The 24,420-nt window shown below is 38.7% G+C and overlaps 1 protein-coding gene across 1 annotated transcript in view; it reads right to left on the minus strand.

The window, feature by feature from the left end:
* The window catches only part of slc12a1 (solute carrier family 12 member 1), a 47,683-nt gene that overhangs the window by 10,473 nt on the left and 12,790 nt on the right, over positions 1–24,420 (minus strand). Inside the window, exons 5-19 of the mRNA XM_042316068.1 lie at positions 22,506–22,645; positions 22,196–22,306; positions 11,297–11,408; positions 10,920–11,047; positions 10,295–10,379; positions 10,038–10,201; positions 9,768–9,875; positions 9,344–9,467; positions 9,072–9,173; positions 8,085–8,240; positions 7,754–7,853; positions 7,437–7,548; positions 7,193–7,333; positions 1,175–1,281; positions 450–532 (exon numbers count right to left, since the gene is read on the minus strand). Of these exons, the coding sequence (XP_042172002.1) occupies positions 450–532; positions 1,175–1,281; positions 7,193–7,333; positions 7,437–7,548; positions 7,754–7,853; positions 8,085–8,240; positions 9,072–9,173; positions 9,344–9,467; positions 9,768–9,875; positions 10,038–10,201; positions 10,295–10,379; positions 10,920–11,047; positions 11,297–11,408; positions 22,196–22,306; positions 22,506–22,645 (1,773 nt within the window). The remainder of the gene's footprint in view (positions 1–449; positions 533–1,174; positions 1,282–7,192; positions 7,334–7,436; positions 7,549–7,753; positions 7,854–8,084; positions 8,241–9,071; positions 9,174–9,343; positions 9,468–9,767; positions 9,876–10,037; positions 10,202–10,294; positions 10,380–10,919; positions 11,048–11,296; positions 11,409–22,195; positions 22,307–22,505; positions 22,646–24,420) is intronic.

A 24,420-nucleotide genomic window follows, 5' to 3' on the forward strand; every position in this document is an offset into this window, starting at 1 on the left:
ATCTATGACTCCTGGGGAGTGTCTCAAATTGCACTCTATTGCCTATATAGTGCACCACTTCTGACTAGGGCCCATAGCCATGCAGTGGCTCTGTTGGTAACAGTTTATTCAGTAGATGTTATTGCTAGGAGCTGATTAGATGTGACCTTCATCTACTGCCTCTGATCTATGGACCAAAGAGCTCTCCTTATCAACTCGATCAATGTTGTCAATGTTATCAATAGTCATTGTATGATTGGGGTTGTTATATGGAAACAGCCACACAACAAACCATGAGGATATGACTTGTGGTGTTTTTCTGACAAAGTGGGTGTACTTTAACCAGTACTATATCTATACAACAGCTCTATTTACATCACAGGCCACGAGGCGGAAGTATTCTGACTGCTTCTGTTTTATACATTGGTGTGTGTGTGTGTGTGTGTATGCATGTGTGTGTGTGTACTCACCCTGAGCCTTTATGATGTGTGAGATGTCCAGTCCCTGGTTCATCCTTAGTACCACAGTTCCGTACTCAAAGTCAAATGCATCGCTAAAAACACACACCCGGCACAGAACATACACTTTAATAACACACAGTTAGCACATATCTTGCTTATTTTGTGTGTGTGTGTGTGTGTGTGTGTGTGTACACTGAGTATACCAAACATTAGGAACACCTTCCTAACATTGAGTTGCACCCCCCTCCCCACTTTGCCCTCAGAACAGCCTCCATTCATCGGGGCATGGACTCTGCAAGGTGTCGAAAGCGTTCCACATGGATGGTGGCCCATGTCGACTCCAATGCTTCCCACAGTTGTGTCAAGTTGGCTGGATGTCCTTTGGTTGGTGGACCATTCTTGATACACATAGGAAATGGTTGAGTGTGAAAAGCCCAGCAGCATTGCAGTTCTTGACACAAACCAGTTGGTCTGGCACCTACCACAATACTCTGTTTAAAGGTAAATGTTTTGTCTCGCCCATTCTCCCTCTGAATGCCACACATATACAATCCATGTCTCAATTGTCTCAATGCTTAAAAATCCTTCTTTAACCCGTCTCCTCTTCATCGTCACTGATTGAAGTGGATTTAACAAGTGACATCAATAAGAGATCATAGCTTTCTCCTGGATTCACCTGGTCAGTCTGTCATGGAAAGAGCAGGTGTTCCACTCAGTGTATGAGTGTGACTTACTGCAGTACTCCTACATAGCTCTGTACGCCAGCTGTGTCTGCTGTCCTCCAGTCCTTCTTGAAGCCCATCATCAGAATGTTGGGTTTCAGACGACCCAGACCTGATGCCTAGGACAGAGAATGACAACAGGTTATAACACACAGGCTGATCCTGAAAGACTTACACTACCTGCATTCAAGCAGACCTGGGACAAAAACATGGAAAACACTTATAGTTTTCCTGCCTGGTACAATCAAACCAATGGAATCATCTCCAAACTGCAAACTTCACCAACCCTGCATGCTGGTCAACTTAAATCAAGGTCGCGTTTGGAAGTATTTGACATGATATGTATTTGACTCCAAGACCGCATTCCACTCAGAAAGGTTTGAAATCTTCTTCCATAAAAATTAAGTGTTTCCACTTTCCAGCAAAAATAGTATTTTATTAATGAAAAGTACATTCCAAAACACAGAAGTTGAGAATAGCCTAGTAAACAATACTATAAAGTTCTTTCACAGCCTGATTAATTAACCTCCCTGATCTCTGAAGAGGTACACTGCCTTCGGAAATTATTCCGAACCCTCGATTTTTCCACATTTTGTTACGTTACAGCCTTATTCTAAAATGGATTAAATAAATAAAAAATCCTCAGCAATCTACACAGAATTACCCATAATGACAGAGCGAAAACAGGTTTTTAGAAACATTTGCGAATGTATTAAAATGTAAAAAACTGAAATACCTTATTTACATAAGTATTCAGACGCTTTGCTATGAGACTCGAAATTGAGCTCAGGTGCATCCTGTTTCCATTGATCATCCGTGAGATGTTTTTACAACTTGATTGGAGTCCACCTGTGGTAAATTCAATTGATTGGACATGATTTGGAAAGGCATGCACCTGTCTATATAAGGTCCCACAGTTGACAGTGCATGTCAGAGCAAAAAACAAGCCATGAGGTCGAAGGAATTGTCCGTAGACCTCCGAGACAGGAGTATGTCGAGGCACAGATCTGGGGAAAGTTACCAACATTTATGCAGCATTGAAGGTCCCCAAGAAAACAGTGTCCTCCATCATTTTTAAATGGAAGACGTTTGGAACCACCAACACTCTTCCTAGAGCTGTCCACCCGGCCAAACTGATCAATCAGGGAGAAGGGCATTGGTCAGGGAGGTTACCAAGAACCCGATGGTCACTCTGCCAGAGCTCTAGACTTCCTCTGTGGTGATGGGAGAACCTTCCAGAAGGACAACCATCTCTGCAGCACTCCACCAATCAGGCCTTTATGGTAGAGTGGCCAGACGGAAGTCACTCCTCAGTAAAAGGCTCATGACAGCCCACTTGGAGTTTGCCAAAAGGCACCTAAAAACTCTCAGAGAATGAGAAACAAGATTCTCTGATCTGATGAAACCAAGATTGAAGTCCTTGACCTGAATGCCAAGCATCACATCTGGAGGAAACCTGGCACCATCCCTACGGTGAAGCATAGTGGTGGCAGCATCATGCTGTGGGGATGTTTTTCAGCGGCAGGGACTGGGAGTCTGGTCAGGATCGAGGGAAAGATGAACGGAGCAATGTACAGAGAGATCCTTGATGAAAACTTGCTCCAGAGCCCTCAGGACCTCAGACTGTGGTGAAGGTTCACCTTCCAATAGGAAAAAGACCCTAAGCACACAGCCAAAACAATGCAGGAATGGCTTCGAGACAAGTCTCTGAATGTCCTTGAGTGGCCCAGCCAGAGCCCGGACTTGAACCCAATTGAACATCTCTGGAGAGATGTGAAAATAGCTGTGCAGCAACGCTCCCCGTCCAACCTGACAGAGTTTGAGAGGATCTGCAGAGAAGAATGAGAGAAACTCCCCTAATACAGATGTGCCAAGCTTGTAGCGTCATACCCAAGAAGACTCAATGCTGTAATCGCTGCCAAAGGTGCTTCAACAAAGTACTGAGTAAATATTACATTTACTTATCTAAATGTAATATTTCAGTTTATTTTAAATAAATTAGCAAACATTTCTAAAAACCTGTTTTGCTTTGTCATTATTGGGTATTGTGTCTAGATTGACGAGGGGAAAAAACAATTTAATCCATTTTAGAATAAGGCTGTAACGTAACAAAATATAGAAATAGTCAAGGGGTCTGAATATTTTCTGAAGGCACTGTATTTGTCTGCAGGATCTCATTCACCATTGTGTTAATCACTGATAGACTATAGTTCTGTTTAATCTGGCTTCCCTTTAAAGCTAGCACTCCTCTTGACCACCCACACCACGCTACACAGTCTTATCTCTGTTCCAATGTGATAAAGACAACCATAAATGGACCATAACTCTATCTTCTCCTCTTCCTACCTCATTAACTAAGACACCAGTTCTGTCTGGGCTGAGTTAGGCTGGACTGAAGGGAGGTAGAAATGCTGTGTAAAACTACTCAAGAGTGGACTACGCTGCTGCTACGCTGCTGCTGCTGCTACGCTGCTGCTACTACATTGCTGCTGCTACGCTGCTGCTACGTTGCTGCTGCTACGCTGCTGGTACGCTGCTGCCCTGCTATGCTGCTGCCCTGCTACGCTGCTGCTGGTACGCTGCTGCTGCTACGCTGCTGCTGCTGCTACGCTGCTGCTGCTACGCTGCTGCTGCTACGCTGCTGCTGCTACGCTGCTGCTGCTACGCTGCTGCTGCTACGCTGCTGCCCTGCTACGCTGCTGCTACTCTGCTGCCCTGCTACCCTACACTGCTGCTGCTACGCTGCTTTGCTACGCTGCTGCTGCTACTCTGCTGCCCTGCTACCCTACACTGCTGCTGCTACGCTGCTCTGCTACGCTGCTGCTGCTACGCTGCTGCTGTTACGCTGCTGTTGCTACGCTGCTGTTACGCTGCTGCTGCTACGCTGCTCTTGCTACGCTGCTGCTGTTACGCTGCTGCTGTTACGCTGCTGCTGCTACACTGCTGCTGTTACGCTGCTGCTGTTACGCTGCTGCTGCTACTGCTGCTGCTGCTACGCTGCTGCCCTGCTACGCTGCTGCTACTCTGCTGCCCTGCTACCCTACACTGCTGCGCTGCTACTGCTACGCTGCTCTGCTACGCTGCTGCTGCTACGCTGCTGCTGTTACGCTGCTGCTGTTACGCTGCTGCTGTTACGCTGCTGCTGCTACGCTGCTGCTACGCTGCTGCTGTTACGCTGCTGCTGTTGCACTGCTGCTGCTACGCTGCTGCTGTTACGCTGCTGCTGGTACGCTGCTGCTACGCTGCTACGCTGCTGCTGCTACGCTGCTGCCCTGCTACGCTGCTGCTACTCTGCTGCCCTGCTACTCTACACTGCTGATGCTACGCTGCTGCTGCTACGCTACGCTGCTGCTACGCTGCTGCTGCTGCTACGCTGCTGCCCTGCTACGCTGCTGCTACTCTGCTGCCCTGCTACCCTACACTGCTGCTCTGCTACGCTGCTGCTGCTACGCTGCTGCTGCTACGCTGCTGCTGCTGCTGCTGCTACGCTGCTGCTGTTACGCTGCTGCTGCTACGCTGCTGCTACGCTGCTGCTGTTACGCTGCTGCTGCTGCTGCTGCTGCTACGCTGCTGCTGCTACGCTGCTGCTGGTACGCTGCTGCTACGCTGCTACGCTGCTGCTGCTACGCTGCTGCCCTGCTACGCTGCTGCTACTCTGCTGCCCTGCTACCCTACACTGCTGATGCTACGCTGCTGCTGCTACGCTACGCTTCTGCTACGCTGCTGCTGCTGCTGCTACGCTGCTCTTGCTACGCTGCTCTTGCTACGCTGCTGCTACACTGCTGCTGCTGCTACGCTGCTACGCTGCTGCTGCTACGCTGCTGCTGCTACGCTGCTGCTGCTACGCTGCTGCTGCTACGCTGCTGCCCTGCTACGCTGCTGCTAATCTGCTGCCCTGCTACCCTACACTGCTGCTGCTACGCTGCTGCTACACTGCTGCTGCTGCTACGCTGCTGCTGCTGCTGCTGCTGCTGCTACGCTGCCTTGCTACGCTGCTGCTGCTACGCTGCTGCTGCTGCTACGCTGCTGCTGCTGCTGCTGCTGCTACGCTGCTGCTGCTACGCTACACTGCTGCTGCTACGCTGCTACGCTGCTGCTGCTACACTGCTGCTGCTACGCTGCTGCCCTGCTACTCTGCTGCTACTCTGCTGCCCTGCTACCCTACACTGCTGATGCTACGCTGCTGCTGCTACGCTACGCTTCTGCTACGCTGCTGCTGCTGCTGCTGCTGCTCTTGCTACGCTGCTGCTACACTGCTGCTGCTGCTACGCTGCTACTGCTGCTACGCTGCTGCTGCTACGCTGCTGCCCTGCTACGCTGCTGCTACTCTGCTGCCCTGCTACCCTACACTGCTGCTGCTACGCTGCTGCTACACTGCTGCTGCTGCTACGCTGCTCTTGCTACGCTGCTGCTGCTGCTGCTACGCTGCTCTTGCTACGCTGCTGCTGCTACGCTGCTCTTGCGCTACGCTGCTGCACGCTGCTGCTACACTGCTGCTGCTGCGCTGCTGCTGCTGCTGCTACGCTGCTCTTGCTACGCTGCTGCTACTTACGCTACGCTGCTCTTGTTTCTTATGCTTTAGCACTCATCTCAGCTAGCATAGCCTGTTGAGGCTTACATGTGAAAATGAAATAACTTTCATCCCAAAATGTTAGACAACCAACCTAACCTGTCCTCTAGTCTAGTTAACTTTGAACCATGACATGTTGTTGTCATGGTAACAGCAGAATAGGCATATTATATAGAAAACAGTTTTAACCTCAAATTAGAAGTTAAACATGATCAGATAAAATATTGAATTTGGCGTTTACTACTATAGCCCATAGAAACGCATTGAATAAAACATTTATAAATGGCAAAAAATACATTTTTAAAAAATCATAAGGAATAAGGTTTTGAATTGTCTGTCCTATATCTAGGAGATATTAGAAATATTCTAAAAAGGTTTTGAATTGTCTGTCCTATATCTAGGAGATATTAGAAATATTCTAAAAAGGTTTTGAATTGTCTGTCCTATATCTAGGAGATATCAGACATATTCTAATAAGGTTTTGAATTGTCTGTCCTATATCTAGGAGATATTAGACATATTCTAATAAGGTTTTGAATTGTCTGTCCTATATCTAGGAGATATTAGACATATTCTAATAAGGTTTTGAATTGTCTGTCCTATATCTAGGAGATATTAGAAATATTCTAATTTTTTGGACACATTATTTAACTCCATGCTTCTATCCATTTGTATGGGTTACCTTCAGACGAGTCCCGTGACACATGTGGGAGTCGTAGAGCAAAACTGAGAACACCATTGTGTTTGTGGGGCGGCAGCGTAGCCTAGTGGTTAGAGCGTTGGACTAGTAACCGAAGGTTGCGAGTTCAAACCCCCGAGCTGACAAGGTACAAATCTGTCGTTCTGCCCCTGAACAGGCAGTTAACCCACTGTTCTCATTGAAAATAAGAATGTGTTCTTAACTGACTTGCCTGGTTAAATAAAGGTAAAAAAATAAAATTGTGAGAGTCTCCCTTTTCCATAGTTTGTAGGCTCTTCGGACCCTACAGATTTTTTTATGAGAAGACCGATTTTGGGAATGTCTCATGGTCTGACAAACACCGCTGTAACTCGGCCAACTTCCACCACAGATGCGGAAGGGTGACAGGCCTGCGGTGGATTGAGATACAGCCCATGCAGAAACTGATATCTCTAGCTTAAACTGATGGATTTTGATAGGGATTTTTTTATAATGTTGCTTAGATTGATGCACATGTGTCAATAGACTCTTAAGGATGAACCATTAGGCTTGATATCTCCATGAATTGATTCATTGTACTCATGTAAGAGGCAATAATACAAGTAGTATAGAAAGCCTTCCTATCAAAGTGTGTGTTTGTGTATCTATTATAAATGATGAATCCATGTGTAGATTCCTGCAGCAGTCAATAACTACCACAGAGTCGTACCCCAGGTGTACCCCATATATGTGTATCTATTAGAGGTGATTATATGTCCAGGTAGTAGACGTGGAGGTGTACCTGCATGAGGTTCTCAGTTCCCTGTCTGAAGGAGTCACAGGCCACTGCAGCATAGAAGGCTTTTCTCTTCTTCTTATTCAGCCACATCTGGTTCTTCTCCATTCCAGCGTTCACATCTGTCAATGTCTCTGTTCTGGGGCCCTGGGGAGAGATAGGAGGGGATATTATCTCATAGCGCTGTGTGTGAAGGAGGAATTGAAGGATGAAGAACTTGGTGACTTTAATCAAATGTCTGTCCTCTTACCACAAAGACTTCACATGTGAGACAGAGTCCGTAGTTCTTAGTGAAACAATGAGCCAGGTCCAGGAGTGCCGGTCTGTTCTTAGGTGCTCCTGTCAGCACCATACACTGAGGTCTGAGGAGGGGGGATAACAGTCAGTTATCTAAATCACATTAGTCTTTTTAACATTCTACACTTTCAGGTTAGAATGCAGAGCAGTATTGTACCTGTCCCCTTCTTTTAATTTCACCTCTAACCATGAACAGAGTAGGTTTTCCTCCACTCGCCATCCATCAGCATAGTAAGAGGTGTAATACCAGTGGCTTCTGTTGGCTCTTACCTGAAGTTCTTAACATGGTCCTCTACTCCGGTCAGTGACAGAGCGTTGTTGACCGCGCTGACAAACGTCACGGCCTGAGTGGACGAGCCCCAGTTCACATCTGAGGACAACAGAACACACTGATGTTAACACTGAACTTAGAGATGCTACGTATGTCATATGTAGTAGCTATGTACATCTTATGTTATCCCTATGTACTCATTCCTTTATCATAGTATTACTTTTGGCCAGCCCAGGCTTCCCATGTGGTAATGTACACTGGTTCTTTGTAGGTGACTGGTTCATATATATTCTAATGTCAGCTTGATGCAAATCAATGTCTGTGTCTCACTTGGCTTCTTGACAGTGACGTAGACATATAGGAAGATCTCGATTGCGTAGGTGAGGAGAGCAGCCCACCAGTTGATGACAAACATCACACCACAGCAGAGCACCGCTCCAAACAGAGACAACCACATGTTGTAGTACCTGTACGCTGGCCTCCAGCCTACACAGGGGGGAGAGATCACAGGAGACAACAGTTAGAGAGTTACAGAGAGAGTTAGAGAGAGAGAGAGAGAGTTAAAGAGAGAGAGAGCTAAAGAGAGAGAGTTAGAGAGAGAGAGAGAGAGTTAAAGAGAGGGAGAGAGTTAGAGAGAGAGAGAGTTAAAGAGAGAGAGAGCTAAAGAGAGAGAGAGCTAAAGAGAGAGAGTTAGAGCTAAAGAGAGAGAGAGAGAGTTAGAGAGAGAGAGAGTTAAAGAGAGAGAGAGCTAAAGAGAGAGAGTTAGAGAGAGAGAGAAAATGAGGTGGAAACTGAGCTGCACTTCCTAACCTCCTGCCCAATGTATGACCATATTAGAGAGACATATTTCCCTCAGATTACACAGATCCACAAAGAATTCGAAAACAAATCCAATTTTGAAAAACTCCCATATCTACTGGGTGAAATTCCACAGTGTGCCATCACAGCAGCAAGATTTGTGACCTGTTGCCACGAGAAAAGGGCAACCAGTGAAGAACAAACACCATTGTAAATACAACCCATATTTATGCTTATTTATTTTGTGTCCTTTAGCCATTTGTACATTGTTAGAACACTGTATATATAATATGACATTTGTAATGTCTTTACTGTTTTGAAACTTCTGTATGTGTAATGTTTACTGTTAATTTTTGTTGTTTTTCACTTTATATATTCACTTTGTATGTTGTCTACCTCACTTGCTTTGGCAATGTTAACACATGTTTCCCATGCCAATAAAGCCCTTGAATTGAATTGAATTGAGAGAGTTAGAGAGCTAGAGAGAGAGAGCTAGAGAGAGAGAGTTAGAGAGAGTACCTGGGGACTTAGCGTATGAAGCGTGGAAGCAGGAGAAGTTGATGAGGGCGTACGATGCCAGGAAGAAGTTGGAGATGATGGGCGCGATGACGTTCAGATCGGCTACACACACACACACACACACACACACACAGAGAGACACACACACAAACACAGAGAGAGAGAGAGAGACACACACAACAGAGATTCATTTGAGTTGTTTGGGACATTACCAATATTAAACTAATTGGCGACTATGGTTTATCTTAAATGTGTGTAGTGACCTCACTCACCGATGATTATGAAGGCGACAGCGATGATGAAAGTCAGAACGTAGCCTCTGATTGGCTCGTTGTTCTTGCCGTGTCCCTTGGCGAAGAACTTCAGTGCAGTGTAGATGTTGTCTTTACACAGAGCCTGAGAGGAGGAAGAAGAGGAAGAGGGGGGCGAGAAGGTGAGGAGGAGCAGGAAGAGAAGGGTGGATGAAGAGGTGGGGGAGGAGGAAGAGAGAGAGGTAGAGGAGGGAGGAGTGGGAGTGGGAGTTAGCTGATTGTAACATAGTTTGACAATTGTTGTCATCTGGCTAGAAGGAACATGAAAAGGAGAGGGGCTCTGTTTCACTCATCATAGACATTGTAGTAGTACCTGGAACCCTCAGAGATGATGAATGAGGATCAAGTGAGCAGACAGGTGATAGACAGTAGTAGTGGGACTGACCTGAAAGACTTTGGGTGCGCTGACGAGGGAGGCGAGGGCGGAGGAGAGGGTGGCAGAGAAGGTTCCTGCTGTGATGAGAGGACCGAACCCTGACACCATGGTCATCACCTGGGGAGGAGGAGACACAGGGGCTGTTTAGTTTCACTGGACTGTGTGTGTGTGTCTGGTTATTTTGTTGTGTTGTAGTGAGTGTTCCATTTTTGTGTTGTTGTACTGAATGTGTAACTGTGTTGTTTGATTGTTGTTACATTGTTGTTGTTGTTCTTGTACCTGGAAGTTGTTCATGGAGCCAAACTTGCAGCTGCTGACATCACAGGAGGAGAAGTTCCATCCCTGCTCACAGGCAGCAGTGTTGGTACCGTTACAGAACATGTCCATCCCTGTGGCAATGGTGTCGTTGATGTTTCCTGTTGCATCACGCACCACCGTGGCAGCTGATCAATCAGAAAACAGAACAGACACAACATTTAGGGAGGGTTTCGTGTGTGCGTTTGTGTGTGCGTTCTCGTGCGCGCGTGCATCCTTACAGACACAGAGGGCGACTCCCAGGTATGTGACTCCAGTGATGAGGATGGCCAGCAGGGTTCCTTTAGGGAGAGCATCCTGGGGATCCTGCAGTAGAACCAGAGATAAACAGCTGGAGGAAACAGTGGTTTGGGTCTATGGGATCATCATTCTCTGCTGTTTAAAGTGAAGGTGCCTGTTCACAGACACAATAAAGAGTATTTCTCTCTCTCTCTTTTGCCATCCACCTCTCTCTCTCTCTGTTTCTCTCTCTCTCTCTCTCTCTCTCTCTCTCTCTCTCTCTCTCTCTCTCTCCAAGCTACCAATGACTTCACACAGGAAGAGGTTGTACTACAGTAAAGCTACCCTAAAGAGAAATATACAGTAGTTTATAAAGCTACCCTAAAGAGAAATATACAGTAGTTAATAAAGCTACCCTAAAGAGAAATATACAGTAGTTTATAAAGCTACTTATAAAGCTACAAACTACTTCGTGAAAATAATCATATCTAAATCTGAAATGTCATAATATAATGTTAAGAAACATGACTACAAGAACACATCTCTCTAGAGTCGGATGTTAACAGTGAACTGAGATCTGTGTGGTCAGGCAGAGGAACATAGTGGGTCATTTTTTGCCCTTCATACCTTCAGGTCTCCAGAGATGTTAGCTCCGGCCAGGATACCCGTGGCAGCAGGGAAGAAGATGGCGAACACAGAGAAGAACGTCTCTCCATCTCGGAAGTCCGGCGGTAAGTTCTCCATAAATATTTTGGCTGTGGGGGAGAAAGAGAAGAGAATAGATGTGGATGAGAAGGGTGTCTCTGTGTCAAACTGGTGATGCTGTCTCTGTGTGTCATTTGACAGAGTATAGAAAAATCTCCTCCTGACCATGTGACCTGAGCAGACAAACTCAGGGCTCTCCTCATGAAACGAATATAGCTTGATTATAAATGTGAGCATTATAAAGGTTATGTATTTGATGAATTCCTCTATCTATGTGAAGGAAACCTCTGTTGCCTTACCGTCATAGTTAAAGAATCCTTTGGACTTTTTGTCGGTGGAGGCTGGGATGCCAGTTCCTACGAAGACGTTGACGATGGCTACCAGGAGGATGATCAGCAAACCGATCTGGGCCTGAAGAGACAGGACATCAACAGGTTAGTCTGGGTTATAAAGTTTTCATATGACACTAGAGGACAGTTACAAGGTCACACCATTCCTCTCCAACAGCTGAAGAGGAGAAACCGACTGTGATAAGGAACTGAACACATACTGATCTCAGTTACGGTCAATATCAGACATGGAATTGAAAGATGTCAAGTTGATATCAGTTGATTAATTTTCTACTGGAAACATGGGGATTTGAACCACACTGTATGTGGATCTGTCTCTAGCTGTACAGTGAAGTGCAAGTAGTACAGTGAAGTAGTATAATGTAATGCAGAGTAGTATAATGTAATGTAGATAATGTAATGTATCGTAGAGTAGCTTAGAGTAGAGTAGCTTAGCGTAGAGTAGAGTAGAGTAGTATAATGTAATGCAGAGTAGAGTAGTATAATGAAATGTAGAGTATTATAATGTGATATAGAGTAGTATAATGTAATGTAGTGTAGAGTAGTATACTGTAATGTAGAGTAGAGTAGTATAATGTAATGTAGTGTAGAGTAGTATAATGTAATGTAGTGTAGAGTAGTATAATGTAATGGAATGTAGAGTAGTATAATGTAATGTAGTGTAGAGTAGTATAATGTAATGTAGCGTAGAGTAGTATAATGTAATGTAGCATAGAGTAGAGTAGTATAATGTAATATAGAGTAGAGTAGTATAATGTAATGTAGTGTAGAGTAGTATAATGTAATGTAGAGTAGAGTAGTATAATGTAATGTAGTGTAGAGTAGTATAATGTAATGTAGCGTAGAGTAGTATAATGTAATGTAGTGTAGAGTAGTATAATGTAATGGAATGTAGAGTAGTGTAATGTAGAGTAGAGTAGTATAATGTAATGTAGAGTAGAGTAGTATAATGTAATGTAGAGTAGTATAATGTAATGTAGAGTAGAGTAGTATAATGTAATGTAGAGTAGTATATAATGTAATGTAGAGTAGAGTAGTATAATGTAATGTAGAGTAGTATTAGTTATGTAGAGTAGTATAATGTAATGTAGCGTAGAGTAGTATAATGTAATATAGAGGAGTAGTAGTATAATGTAATATAGAGTAGAGTAGTATAATGTAATGTATCGTAGAGTAGAGTAGTATAATGTAATGTAGAGTAGTATAATGTAATGTAGCGTAGAGTAGAGTAGTATAATGTAATGTAGCGTAGAGTAGAGTAGTATAATGTAATGTAGAGTAGTAGTAAGTAGTATATGTAAGTAGAGAGTAGTATAATGTAATGTAGTGTAGAGTAGTATAATGTAATGTAGTGTAGAGTAGTATAATGTAATGGAATGTAGAGTAGTATAATGTAATGTAGTGTAATAGTATAATGTAATGTAGCGTAGAGTAGTATAATGTAATGTAGCATAGAGTAGAGTAGTATAATGTAATAGAGTAGAGTAGTATAAGTAATGTAGTAGAGTAGTATAATGTAATGTAAGTAGAGTAGTATAATGTAATGTAGTGTAGAGTAGTATAATGTAATGTAGCGTAGAGTAGTATAATGTAATGTAGTGTAGAGTAGTATAATGTAATGGAATGTAGAGTAGTGTAATGTAGAGTAGAGTAGTATAATGTAATGTAGAGTAGAGTAGTATAATGTAATGTAGCGTATAGTAGTATAATGTAATGTAGCGTAGAGTAGAGTAGTATAATGTAATTTAGAGTAGAGTAGTATAATGTAATGTAGAGTAGAGTAGTATAATGTAATGTATCGTAGAGTAGTATAGTAATGTAAGTAGTATGTAATGTAGAGTAGTATAATGTAATATAGAGTAGAGTATTATAATGTAATGTAGAGTAGAGTAGTATAATGTAATATAGAGTAGAGTAGTATATGTAATATGTAGAGTAGTATAATGTAATGTAGCGTAGAGTAGTATAATGTAATATAGAGGAGAGTAGTATAATGTAATATAGAGTAGAGTAGTATAATGTAATGTATCGTAGAGTAGAGTAGTATAATGTAATGTAGCGTAGAGTAGAGTAGTATAATGTAATGTAAGTAGAGTAGTATAATGTAATGTAGCGTAGAGTAGAGTAGTATAATGTAATGTAGCGTAAGTAGTATAATGTGTAATGTAGTAAGTAGAGTAGTATAATGTAATGTAGTGTAGAGTAGTATAATGTAATGTAGTGTAGAGTAGTATAATGTAATGGAAAGAGTAGTATAATGTAATGTAGTGTAGAGTAGTATAATGTAATGTAGCGTAGAGTAGTATAATGTAATGTAGCATAGAGTAGAGTAGTATAATGTAATATAGAGTAGAGTAGTATAATGTAATGTAGTGTAGAGTAGTATAATGTAATGTAGAGTAGAGTAGTATAATGTAATGTAGCGTAGAGTAGTATAATGTAATGTAGCGTAGAGTAGTATAATGTAATGTAGTGTAGAGTAGTATAATGTAATGGAATGTAGAGTAGTGTAATGTAGAGTAGAGTAGTATAATGTAATGTAGTGTAGAGTAGTATAATGTAATGTAGAGTAGAGTAGTATAATGTAATGTAGCGTATAGTAGTATAATGTAATGTAGCGTAGAGTAGAGTAGTATAATGTAATTTAGAGTAGAGTAGTATAATGTAATGTAGAGTAGAGTAGTATAATGTAATGTATCGTAGAGTAGTATAACGTAATGTAGAGTAGTATAACGTAATGTAGAGTAGTATAATGTAATATAGAGTAGAGTATTATAATGTAATGTAGAGTAGAGGAGTATAATGTAATATAGAGTAGAGTAGTATTATGTTATGTAGAGTAGTATAATGTAATGTAGCGTAGAGTAGTATAATGTAATATAGAGGAGAGTAGTATAATGTAATATAGAGTAGAGTAGTATAATGTAATGTATCGTAGAGTAGAGTAGTATAATGTAATGTAGCGTAGAGTAGAGTAGTATAATGTAATGTAGAGTAGAGTAGTATAATGTAATGTAGCGTAGAGTAGAGTAGTATAATGTAATGTAGCGTAGAGTAGTATACTGTAATGTAGAGTAGAGTAGTATAATGTAATGTAATAGTAATGTAATGTAGTAAGTAGAGTAGTATAATGTAATGTAGTGTAGAGTAGTATAATGTAATGTATGTAGAGTAGTATAATGTAATGTAGAGTAGAGTAGTATAATGTAATGTAGTGTAGAGTAGTATAATGTAATGTAGTGTAGAGTAGTATAATGTAATGAATGTAGAGTAGTATAATGTAATGTAGTGTAAGTAGTATAATGTAATGTAGTAGTAGAGTAGTATAATGTAATGTAGCATAGAGTAGAGTAGTATAATGTAATGTAGAGTAGAGTAGTATAATGTAATGTAGTGTAGAGTAGTATAATGTAATGTAGAGTAGAGTAGTATAATGTAATGTAGCGTAGAGTAGTATAATGTAATGTAGTGTAGAGTAGTATAATGTAATGTAATGTAGAGTAGTATAATGTAATGTATGTAGAGTAGTATAATGTAATGTAGTGTAGAGTAGTATAATGTAATGTAGGGTAGAGTAGTATAATTGTAATGTAGCGTAGAGTAGTATAATGTAATGAGCATAGAGTAGAGTAGTATAATGTAATATAGAGTAGAGTAGTATAATGTAATGTGTAGAGTAGTATAATGTAATGTATCGTAGAGTAGTATAACGTAATGTAGAGTAGTATAACGTAATGTAGAGTAGTATAATGTAATATAGAGTAGAGTATTATAATGTAATGTAGAGTAGAGGAGTATAATGTAATATAGTAGAGTAGTATTATGTTATGTAGTAGTAGTAATGTAATGTAGCGTAGAGTAGTATAATGTAATATAGAGGAGAGTAGTATAATGTAATATAGAGTAGAGTAGTATAATGTAATGTATCGTAGAGTAGAGTAGTATAATGTAATGTAGCGTAGAGTAGAGTAGTATAATGTAATGTAGAGTAGAGTAGTATAATGTAATGTGTAGAGTAGTAGTATAATGTAATGTAGCGTAGAGTAGTATATGTAATGTAATAGTATAATGTAATGTAGTAGAGTAGTATAATGTAATGTAGAGTAGAGTAGTATAATGTAATGTAGTGTAGAGTAGTATAATGTAATGTAGTAGTAATGTAGAGTAGTATAATGTAATGGAATGTAGAGTAGTATAATGTAATGTAGTGTAGAGTAGTATAATGTAATGTAGCGTAGAGTAGTATAATGTAATGTAGCATAGAGTAGAGTAGTATAATGTAATATAGTAATGTAGAGTAGTATAATGTAATGTAGTGTAGAGTAGTATAATGTAATGTAGTAAGTAGTATAATGTAATGTAGCGTAGAGTAGTATAATGTAATGTAGTGTAGAGTAGTATAATGTAATGGAATGTAGAGTAGTGTAATGTAGAGTAGAGTAGTATAATGTAATGTAGTGTAGAGTAGTATAATGTAATGTAGAGTAGAGTAGTATAATGTAATGTAGCGTATAGTAGTATAATGTAATGTAGCGTAGAGTAGAGTAGTATAATGTAATTTAGAGTAGAGTAGTATAATGTAATGTAGAGTAGTATAATGTAATGTATCGTAGAGTAGTATAACGTAATGTAGAGTAGTATAACGTAATGTAGAGTAGTATAATGTAATATAGAGTAGAGTATTATAATGTAATGTAGAGTAGAGGAGTATAATGTAATATAGAGTAGAGTAGTATTATGTTATATAGAGTAGTATAATGTAATGTAGCGTAGAGTAGTATAATGTAATATAGAGGAGAGTAGTATAATGTAATATAGAGTAGAGTAGTATAATGTAATGTATCGTAGAGTAGAGTAGTATAATGTAATGTATCGTAGAGTAGAGTAGTATAATGTAATGTAGCGTAGAGTAGAGTAGTATAATGTAATGTAGCGTAGAGTAGAGTAGTATAATGTAATGTAGCGTAGAGTAGTATACTGTAATGTAGTGTAGAGTAGTATAATGTAATGTAGTGTAGAGTAGTATAATGTAATGTAGTGTAGAGTAGTATAATGTAATGTAGTGTAGAGTAGTATAATGTAATGTAGTGTAGAGTAGTATAATGTAATGTAGAGTAGAGTAGTATAATGTAATGTAGTGTAGAGTAGTATAATGTAATGTAGTGTAGAGTAGTATAATGTAATGTAATGTAGAGTAGTATAATGTAATGTAGTGTAGAGTAGTATAATGTAATGTAGCGTAGAGTAGTATAATGTAATGTAGTAGAGTAGTATAATGTAATGTAGTAGAGTAGTATAATGTAATGTAGTGTAGAGTAGTATAATGTAATGTAATGTAGAGTAGTATAATGTAATGTGTAGAGTAGTATAATGTAATGTAGTGTAGAGTAGTATAATGTAATGTAGCGTAGAGTAGTATAATGTAATGTAGCATGTAGAGTAGTATAATGTAATGTAGTGTAGAGTAGTATAATGTAATGTAGTATGTAGAGTAGTATAATGTAATGTAGCGTATAGTAGTATAATGTAATGTAGCGTAGAGTAGAGTAGTATAATGTAATGTAAGTAGAGTAGTATAATGTAATGTAGAGTAGAGTAGTATAATGTAATGTATCGTAGAGTAGTATAACGTAAATGTAGAGTAGTATAACGTAATGTAGAGTAGTATAATGTAATATAGAGTAGAGTATTATAATGTAATGTAGAGTAGTAGAGTAGTATAATGTAATATAGAGTAGAGTAGTATTATGTTATGTAGAGTAGTATAATGTAATGTAGCGTAGAGTAGTATAATGTAATATAGAGGAGAGTAGTATAATGTAATATAGAGTAGAGTAGTATAATGTAATGTATCGTAGAGTAGTATAAGTAAGTAGTATAATGTAATGTAGCGTAGAGTAGAGTAGTATAATGTAATGTAAGTAGAGTAGTATAATGTAATGTAGCGTAGAGTAGTATAATGTAATAATGTAATAGTATAATGTAATGTAGAGTAGAGTAGTATAATGTAATGTAGCGTAGAGTAGTATACTGTAATGTAGAGTAGAGTAGTATAATGTAATGTAGTGTAGAGTAGTATAATGTAATGTAGTGTAGAGTAGTATAATGTAATAATGTAGTATAATGTAATGTAGTGTAGAGTAGTATAATGTAAATAGTAGTATAATGCAAGTAGTATAATGTAATGTAGCATAGAGTAGAGTAGTATAATGTAATATAGAGTAGAGTAGTATAATGTAATGTAGTGTAGAGTAGTATAATGTAATGTAGAGTAGAGTAGTATAATGTAATGTAGCGTAGAGTAGTATAATGTAATGTAGTGTAGAGTAGTATAATGTAATGGAATGTAGAGTAGTGTAATGTAGAGTAGAGTAGTATAATGTAATGTAGTGTAGAGTAGTATAATGTAATGTAGAGTAGAGTAGTATAATGTAATGTAGCGTATAGTAGTATAATGTAATGTAGCGTAGAGTAGAGTAGTATAATGTAATTTAGAGTAGAGTAGTATAATGTAATGTAGAGTAGTATAATGTAATGTATCGTAGAGTAGTATAACGTAATAGAGTAGTATAACGTAAATGTAGAGTAGTATAATGTAATATAGAGTAGAGTATTATAATGTAATGTAGAGTAGAGGAGTATAATGTAATATAGAGTAGAGTAGTATAATGTTATGTAGAGTAGTATAATGTAATGTAGCGTAGAGTAGTATAATGTAATATAGAGAGAGAGTAGTATAATGTAATATAAGTAGAGTAGTATAATGTAATGTATCGTAGAGTAGAGTAGTATAATGTAATGTAGAGTAGTATAATGTAATGTAGTATAGTAGTATAATGTAATGTAGCGTAGAGTATAAGTATAATGTATAATGTAATGTAATGCGTAGAGTAGTAGTAATGTAATGTAGTAATGTAGAGTAGTATAATGTAATGTATGTAGAGTAGTATAATGTAAATGTAGAGTAGTATAATGTATGGAATGTAGAGTAGTATAATGTAATGTAGTGTAGAGTAGTATAATGTAATGTAGCGTAGAGTAGTATAATGTAATGTAGCGTAGTAGAGTAGTATAATGTAATATAGAGTAGAGTAGTATAATGTAATGTAGTGTAGAGTAGTATAATGTAATGTGTAGAGTAGTATAATGTAATGTAGCGTAGAGTAGTATAATGTAATGTAGTGTAGAGTAGTATAATGTAATGGAATGTAGAGTAGTATAATGTAAGTAGAGTAGTATATAATGTAATGTAGTGTAGAGTAGTATAAGTAATGTAATGTAAGTAGAGTAGTATAATGTAATGTAGTGTAGAGTAGTATAATGTAATGTATCGTAGAGTAGTATAGTATAATAGTAATGTAATGTAGAGTAGTATAATGTAATATAGAGTAGAGTAGTATAATGTAATGTAGTAGAGTAGTATAATGTAATGTAGAGTAGAGTAGTATAATGTAATGTTATGTAGAGTAGTATAATGTAATGTAGCGTAGAGTAGAGTAGTATAATGTAATGTAGATGTAGAGTAGTATAATGTAATGTAGAGTAGAGTAGTATAATGTAATGTAGTGTAGAGTAGTATAATGTAATGTAGCGTAGAGTAGTATAATGTAATGTAGTGTAGAGTAGTATAATGTAATGGAATGTAGAGTAGTGTAATGTAGAGTAGAGTAGTATAATGTAATGTAGTGTAGAGTAGTATAATGTAATGTAGAGTAGTATAATGTAATTTAGAGTAGAGTAGTACAATGTAATGTATCGTAGAGTAGTATAACGTAATGTAGAGTAGTATAACGTAATGTAGAGTAGTATAATGTAATATAGAGTAGAGTATTATAATGTAATGTAGAGTAGAGGAGTATAATGTAATATAGAGTAGAGTAGTATTATGTTATGTAGAGTAGTATAATGTAATGTAGCGTAGAGTAGTATAATGTAATATAGAGGAGAGTAGTATAATGTAATATAGAGTAGAGTAGTATAATGTAATGTATCGTAGAGTAGAGTAGTATAATGTAATGTAGCGTAGAGTAGAGTAGTATAATGTAATGTAGCGTAGAGTAGAGTAGTATAATGTAATGTAGCGTAGAGTAGAGTAGTATAATGTAATGTAGCGTAGAGTAGTATACTGTAATGTAGAGTAGAGTAGTATAATGTAATGTAGTGTAGAGTAGTATAATGTAATGTAGTGTAGAGTAGTATAATGTAATGGAATGTAGAGTAGTATAATGTAATGTAGTGTAGAGTAGTATAATGTAATGTAGCGTAGAGTAGTATAATGTAATGTAGCATAGAGTAGAGTAGTATAATGTAATGGAATGTAGAGTAGTGTAATGTAGAGTAGAGTAGTATAATGTAATGTAGTGTAGAGTAGTATAATGTAATGTAGAGTAGTATAATGTAATGTAGCGTATAGTAGTATAATGTAATGTAGCGTAGAGTAGAGTAGTATAATGTAATGTAGAGTAGAGTAGTATAATGTAATGTATCGTAGAGTAGTATAACGTAATGTAGAGTAGTATAACGTAATGTAGAGTAGTATAATGTAATATAGAGTAGAGTATTATAATGTAATGTAGAGTAGAGGAGTATAATGTAATATAGAGTAGAGTAGTATTATGTTATCTAGAGTAGTATAATGTAATGTAGCGTAGAGTAGTATAATGTAATATAGAGGAGAGTAGTATAATGTAATATAGAGTAGAGTAGTATAATGTAATGTATCGTAGAGTAGAGTAGTATAATGTAATGTAGCGTAGAGTAGAGTAGTATAATGTAATGTAGCGTAGAGTAGAGTAGTATAATGTAATGTAGCGTAGAGTAGTATACTGTAATGTAGAGTAGAGTAGTATAATGTAATGGAATGTAGAGTAGTGTAATGTAGAGTAGAGTAGTATAATGTAATGTAGTGTAGAGTAGTATAATGTAATGTAGAGTAGAGTAGTAAAATGTAATGTAGCGTATAGTAGTATAATGTAATGTAGCGTAGAGTAGTATAATGTAATGTAGCGTAGAGTAGAGTAGTATAATGTAATTTAGAGTAGAGTAGTATAATGTAATGTAGAGTAGAGTAGTATAATGTAATATAGAGTAGAGTAGTATAATGTAATGTAGAGTAGAGTAGTATAATGTATAATGTAATATAGAGTAGAGTAGTATAATGTAATGTAGTGTAGAGTAGTATAATGTAATGGAATGTAGAGTAGTATAATGTAATGTAGTGTAGAGTAGTATAATGTAATGTAGTGTAGAGTAGTATAATGTAATGTAGTGTAGAGTAGTATAATGTAATGGAATGTAGAGTAGTATAATGTAATGTAGTGTAGAGTAGTATAATGTAATGTAGCGTAGAGTAGTATAATGTAATGTAGCGTAGAGTAGTATAATGTAATGTAGCGTAGAGTAGTATAATGTAATGTATAGTAGAGTAGTGTAATGTAGCGTAGAGTAGTGTAATGTAGTGTAGTATAATGTAATGTAGCGTAGAGTAGTATAATGTAATGTAGTGTAGAGTAGAGTAGTATAATGTAATATAGAGTAGAGTAGTATAATGTAATGTAGTGTAGAGTAGTATAATGTAATGTTGTGTAGAGTAGTATAATGTAATGGAATGTAGAGTAGTATAATGTAATGTAGTGTAGAGTAGTATAATGTAATGTAGCGTAGAGTAGTATAATGTAATGTAGCGTAGAGTAGTATAATGTAATTTAGAGTAGAGTAGTATAATGTAATGTAGAGTAGTATAATGTAGTGTAGTGTAGAGTAGTATAATGTAATGTAGAGTAGAGTAGTGTAATGTAGCGTAGAGTAGTTTAATGTAGTGTAGTATAATGTAATGTAGCGTAGAGTAGTATGATGTAATGTAGTGTAGAGTAGAGTAGTATAATGTAATATAGAGTAGAGTAGTATAATGTAATGTAGTGTAGAGTAGTATAATGTAATGTAGTGTAGAGTAGTATAATGTAATGGAATGTAGAGTAGTATAATGTAATGTAGTGTAGAGTAGTATAATGTAATGTAGCGTAGAGTAGTATAATGTAATGTAGCGTAGAGTAGAGTAGTATAATGTAATATAGAGTAGAGTAGTATAATGTAATGTAGTGTAGAGTAGTATAATGTAATGTAGTGTAGAGTAGTATAATGTAATGGAATGTAGAGTAGTATAATGTAATGTAGTGTAGAGTAGTATAATGTAATGTAGTGTAGAGTAGTATAATGTAATGTAGCGTAGAGTAGAGTAGTATAATGTAATGTAGAGTAGAGTAGTATAATGTAATGTAGCGTAGAGTAGAGTAATGTAGCGTAGAGTAGTATACTGTAATGTAGAGTAGTGTAGTGTAGTGTAATTTAGCGTATAGTAGTATACTGTAATGTAGTGTAGAGTAGAGTAGTGTAATTTAGCGTAGAGTAGTATAATGTAATGTAGCGTATAGTAGCATTGTGTAATGTACCGTAGTATAATGTAATGTAGAGTAGGGTGGTATAATGTAATGTAGCATAGAGTAGAGTAGTATAATGTAATGTAGCGTAGAGTAGCGTAGTGTTGTATAATGTTGTATAATGTAGCATAGTGTTGTATAATGTAGTGTAGTATAATGTAGTATAATGTAGAGTAGTGTTGTTTATTGTAGTGTAGTGTAGTGTAATGTAGCATAGTCTAGTATCATGTAGTATAATGTAGCATAGTGTTGTATAATGTAGTGTAGTATAATGTAGTATAATGTACAATTGTGTTGTTTATTGTAGTGTAGTGTAGTATAGCATAGTCTAGTGTTGTCTAATTTAGTGTACTGTAGTTTAATGTAGTATAATGTGTAGTGTAATGTAATGTAGCGTAGTGTAGTATATCACCTTGGCCTCCCACTCCATCCCGGCCACTGAGATCCCCAGCAGCAGTACCACCGAGATACAGCCGATGATCCTGATGTCATTCAGCTCATCTATCATAATGGCATTGTTTTCCTGTAGAGGAGAGGGAAGGAGGGGGAGACAGAGGTGGAGAGAGACATGCACAGGGAGAGGTAGAGAGAGAGGGGGGAGAGGGAGAGAGGGACCACAGTCAGTGATCTGACACACACACACACACACACACACACACACACACACACACACACACACACACACACACACACACACACACACACACAGAGATGCTACGTACCTTGAGTAGGTCAACCACAGTCTCTGCGAAGCCCACCACGTACATCGCCACGGCAACAGCGTTAGCGAAGGCGAAGATGAGACCAATGGAACCGCCAAACTCTGGTCCCAGACTACGTGATATCAGGTAGTACGCCCCTCCTGGAAACCAATCATTAATAACATTCCTCTACTTGTACATACAGTGGACACAGAGCAGGTAGGGAGCGGGGATAATAACATTCCTCTACTTGTACATACAGTGGACACAGAGCAGGTAGGGAGCAGGGATAATAACATTCCTCTACTTGTACATACAGTGGACACAGAGCAGGTAGGGAGCAGGGATAATAACATTCCTCTACTTGTACATACAGTGGACACAGAGCAGGTAGGGAGCAGGGATAATAACATTCCTCTACTTGTACATACAGTGGACACAGAGCAGGTAGGGAGCAGGGATAATAACATTCCTCTACTTGTACATACAGTGGACACAGAGCAGGTAGGGAGCAGGGATAATAACATTCCTCTACTTGTACATACAGGGCAGGTAGGGAGCAGGGATAATAACATTCCTCTACTTGTACAACACAGTGGACACAGAGCAGGTAGGGAGCAGGGATAATAACATTCCTCTACTTGTACATACAGTGGACACAGAGCAGGTAGGGAGCAGGGATAATAACATTCCTCTACTTGTACATACAGTGGACACAGAGCAGGTAGGGAGCAGGGATAATAACATTCCTCTACTTGTACATACAGTGGACACAGAGCAGGTAGGGAGCAGGGATAATAACATTCCTCTACTTGTACATACAGTGGACACAGAGCAGGTAGGGAGCAGGGATAATAACATTCCTCTACTTGTACATACAGTGGACACAGAGCAGGTAGGGAGCAGGGATAATAACATTCCTCTACTTGTACATACAGTGGACACAGAGCAGGTAGGGAGCAGGGATAATAACATTCCTCTACTTGTACATACAGTGGACACAGAGCAGGTAGGGAGCAGGGATAATAACATTCCTCTACTTGTACATACAGTGGACACAGAGCAGGTAGGGAGCAGGGATAATAACATTCCTCTACTTGTACATACAGTGGACACAGAGCAGGTAGGGAGCAGGGGGATAATAACATTCCTCTACTTGTACATACAGTGGACACAGAGCAGGTAGGGAGCAGGGATAATAACATTCCTCTACTTGTACATACAGTGGACACAGAGCAGGTAGGGAGCAGGGATAATAACATTCCTCTACTTGTACATACAGTGGACACAGAGCAGGTAGGGAGCAGGGATAATAACATTCCTCTACTTGTACATACAGTGGACACAGAGCAGGTAGGGAGCAGGGATAATAACATTCCTCTACTTGTACATACAGTGGACACAGAGCAGGTAGGGAGCAGGGATAATAACATTCCTCTACTTGTACATACAGTGGACACAGAGCAGGTAGGGAGCAGGGATAATAACATTCCTCTACTTGTACATACAGTGGACACAGAGCAGGTAGGGAGCAGGGATAATAACATTCCTCTACTTGTACATATTCCTCTACTTGTACATACAGTGGACACAGAGCAGGTAGGGAGCAGGTAGGGAGCAGGGATAATAACATTCCTCTACTTGTACATACAGTGGACACAGAGCAGGTAGGGAGCAGGGATAATAACATTCCTCTACTTGTACATACAGTGGACACAGAGCAGGTAGGGAGCAGGGATAATAACATTCCTCTACTTGTACATACAGTGGACACAGAGCAGGTAGGGAGCAGGGATAATAACATTCCTCTACTTGTACATACAGTGGACACAGAGCAGGTAGGGAGCAGGGATAATAACATTCCTCTACTTGTACATACAGTGGACACACAGAGCAGGTACAGTGGACACAGAGCAGGGATAATAACATTCCTCTA

This window comes from Oncorhynchus tshawytscha, unplaced genomic scaffold (genome assembly GCF_018296145.1).
Source record: "Oncorhynchus tshawytscha isolate Ot180627B unplaced genomic scaffold, Otsh_v2.0 Un_contig_3056_pilon_pilon, whole genome shotgun sequence".
Taxonomy (NCBI): Eukaryota; Metazoa; Chordata; class Actinopteri; order Salmoniformes; family Salmonidae; genus Oncorhynchus; species Oncorhynchus tshawytscha.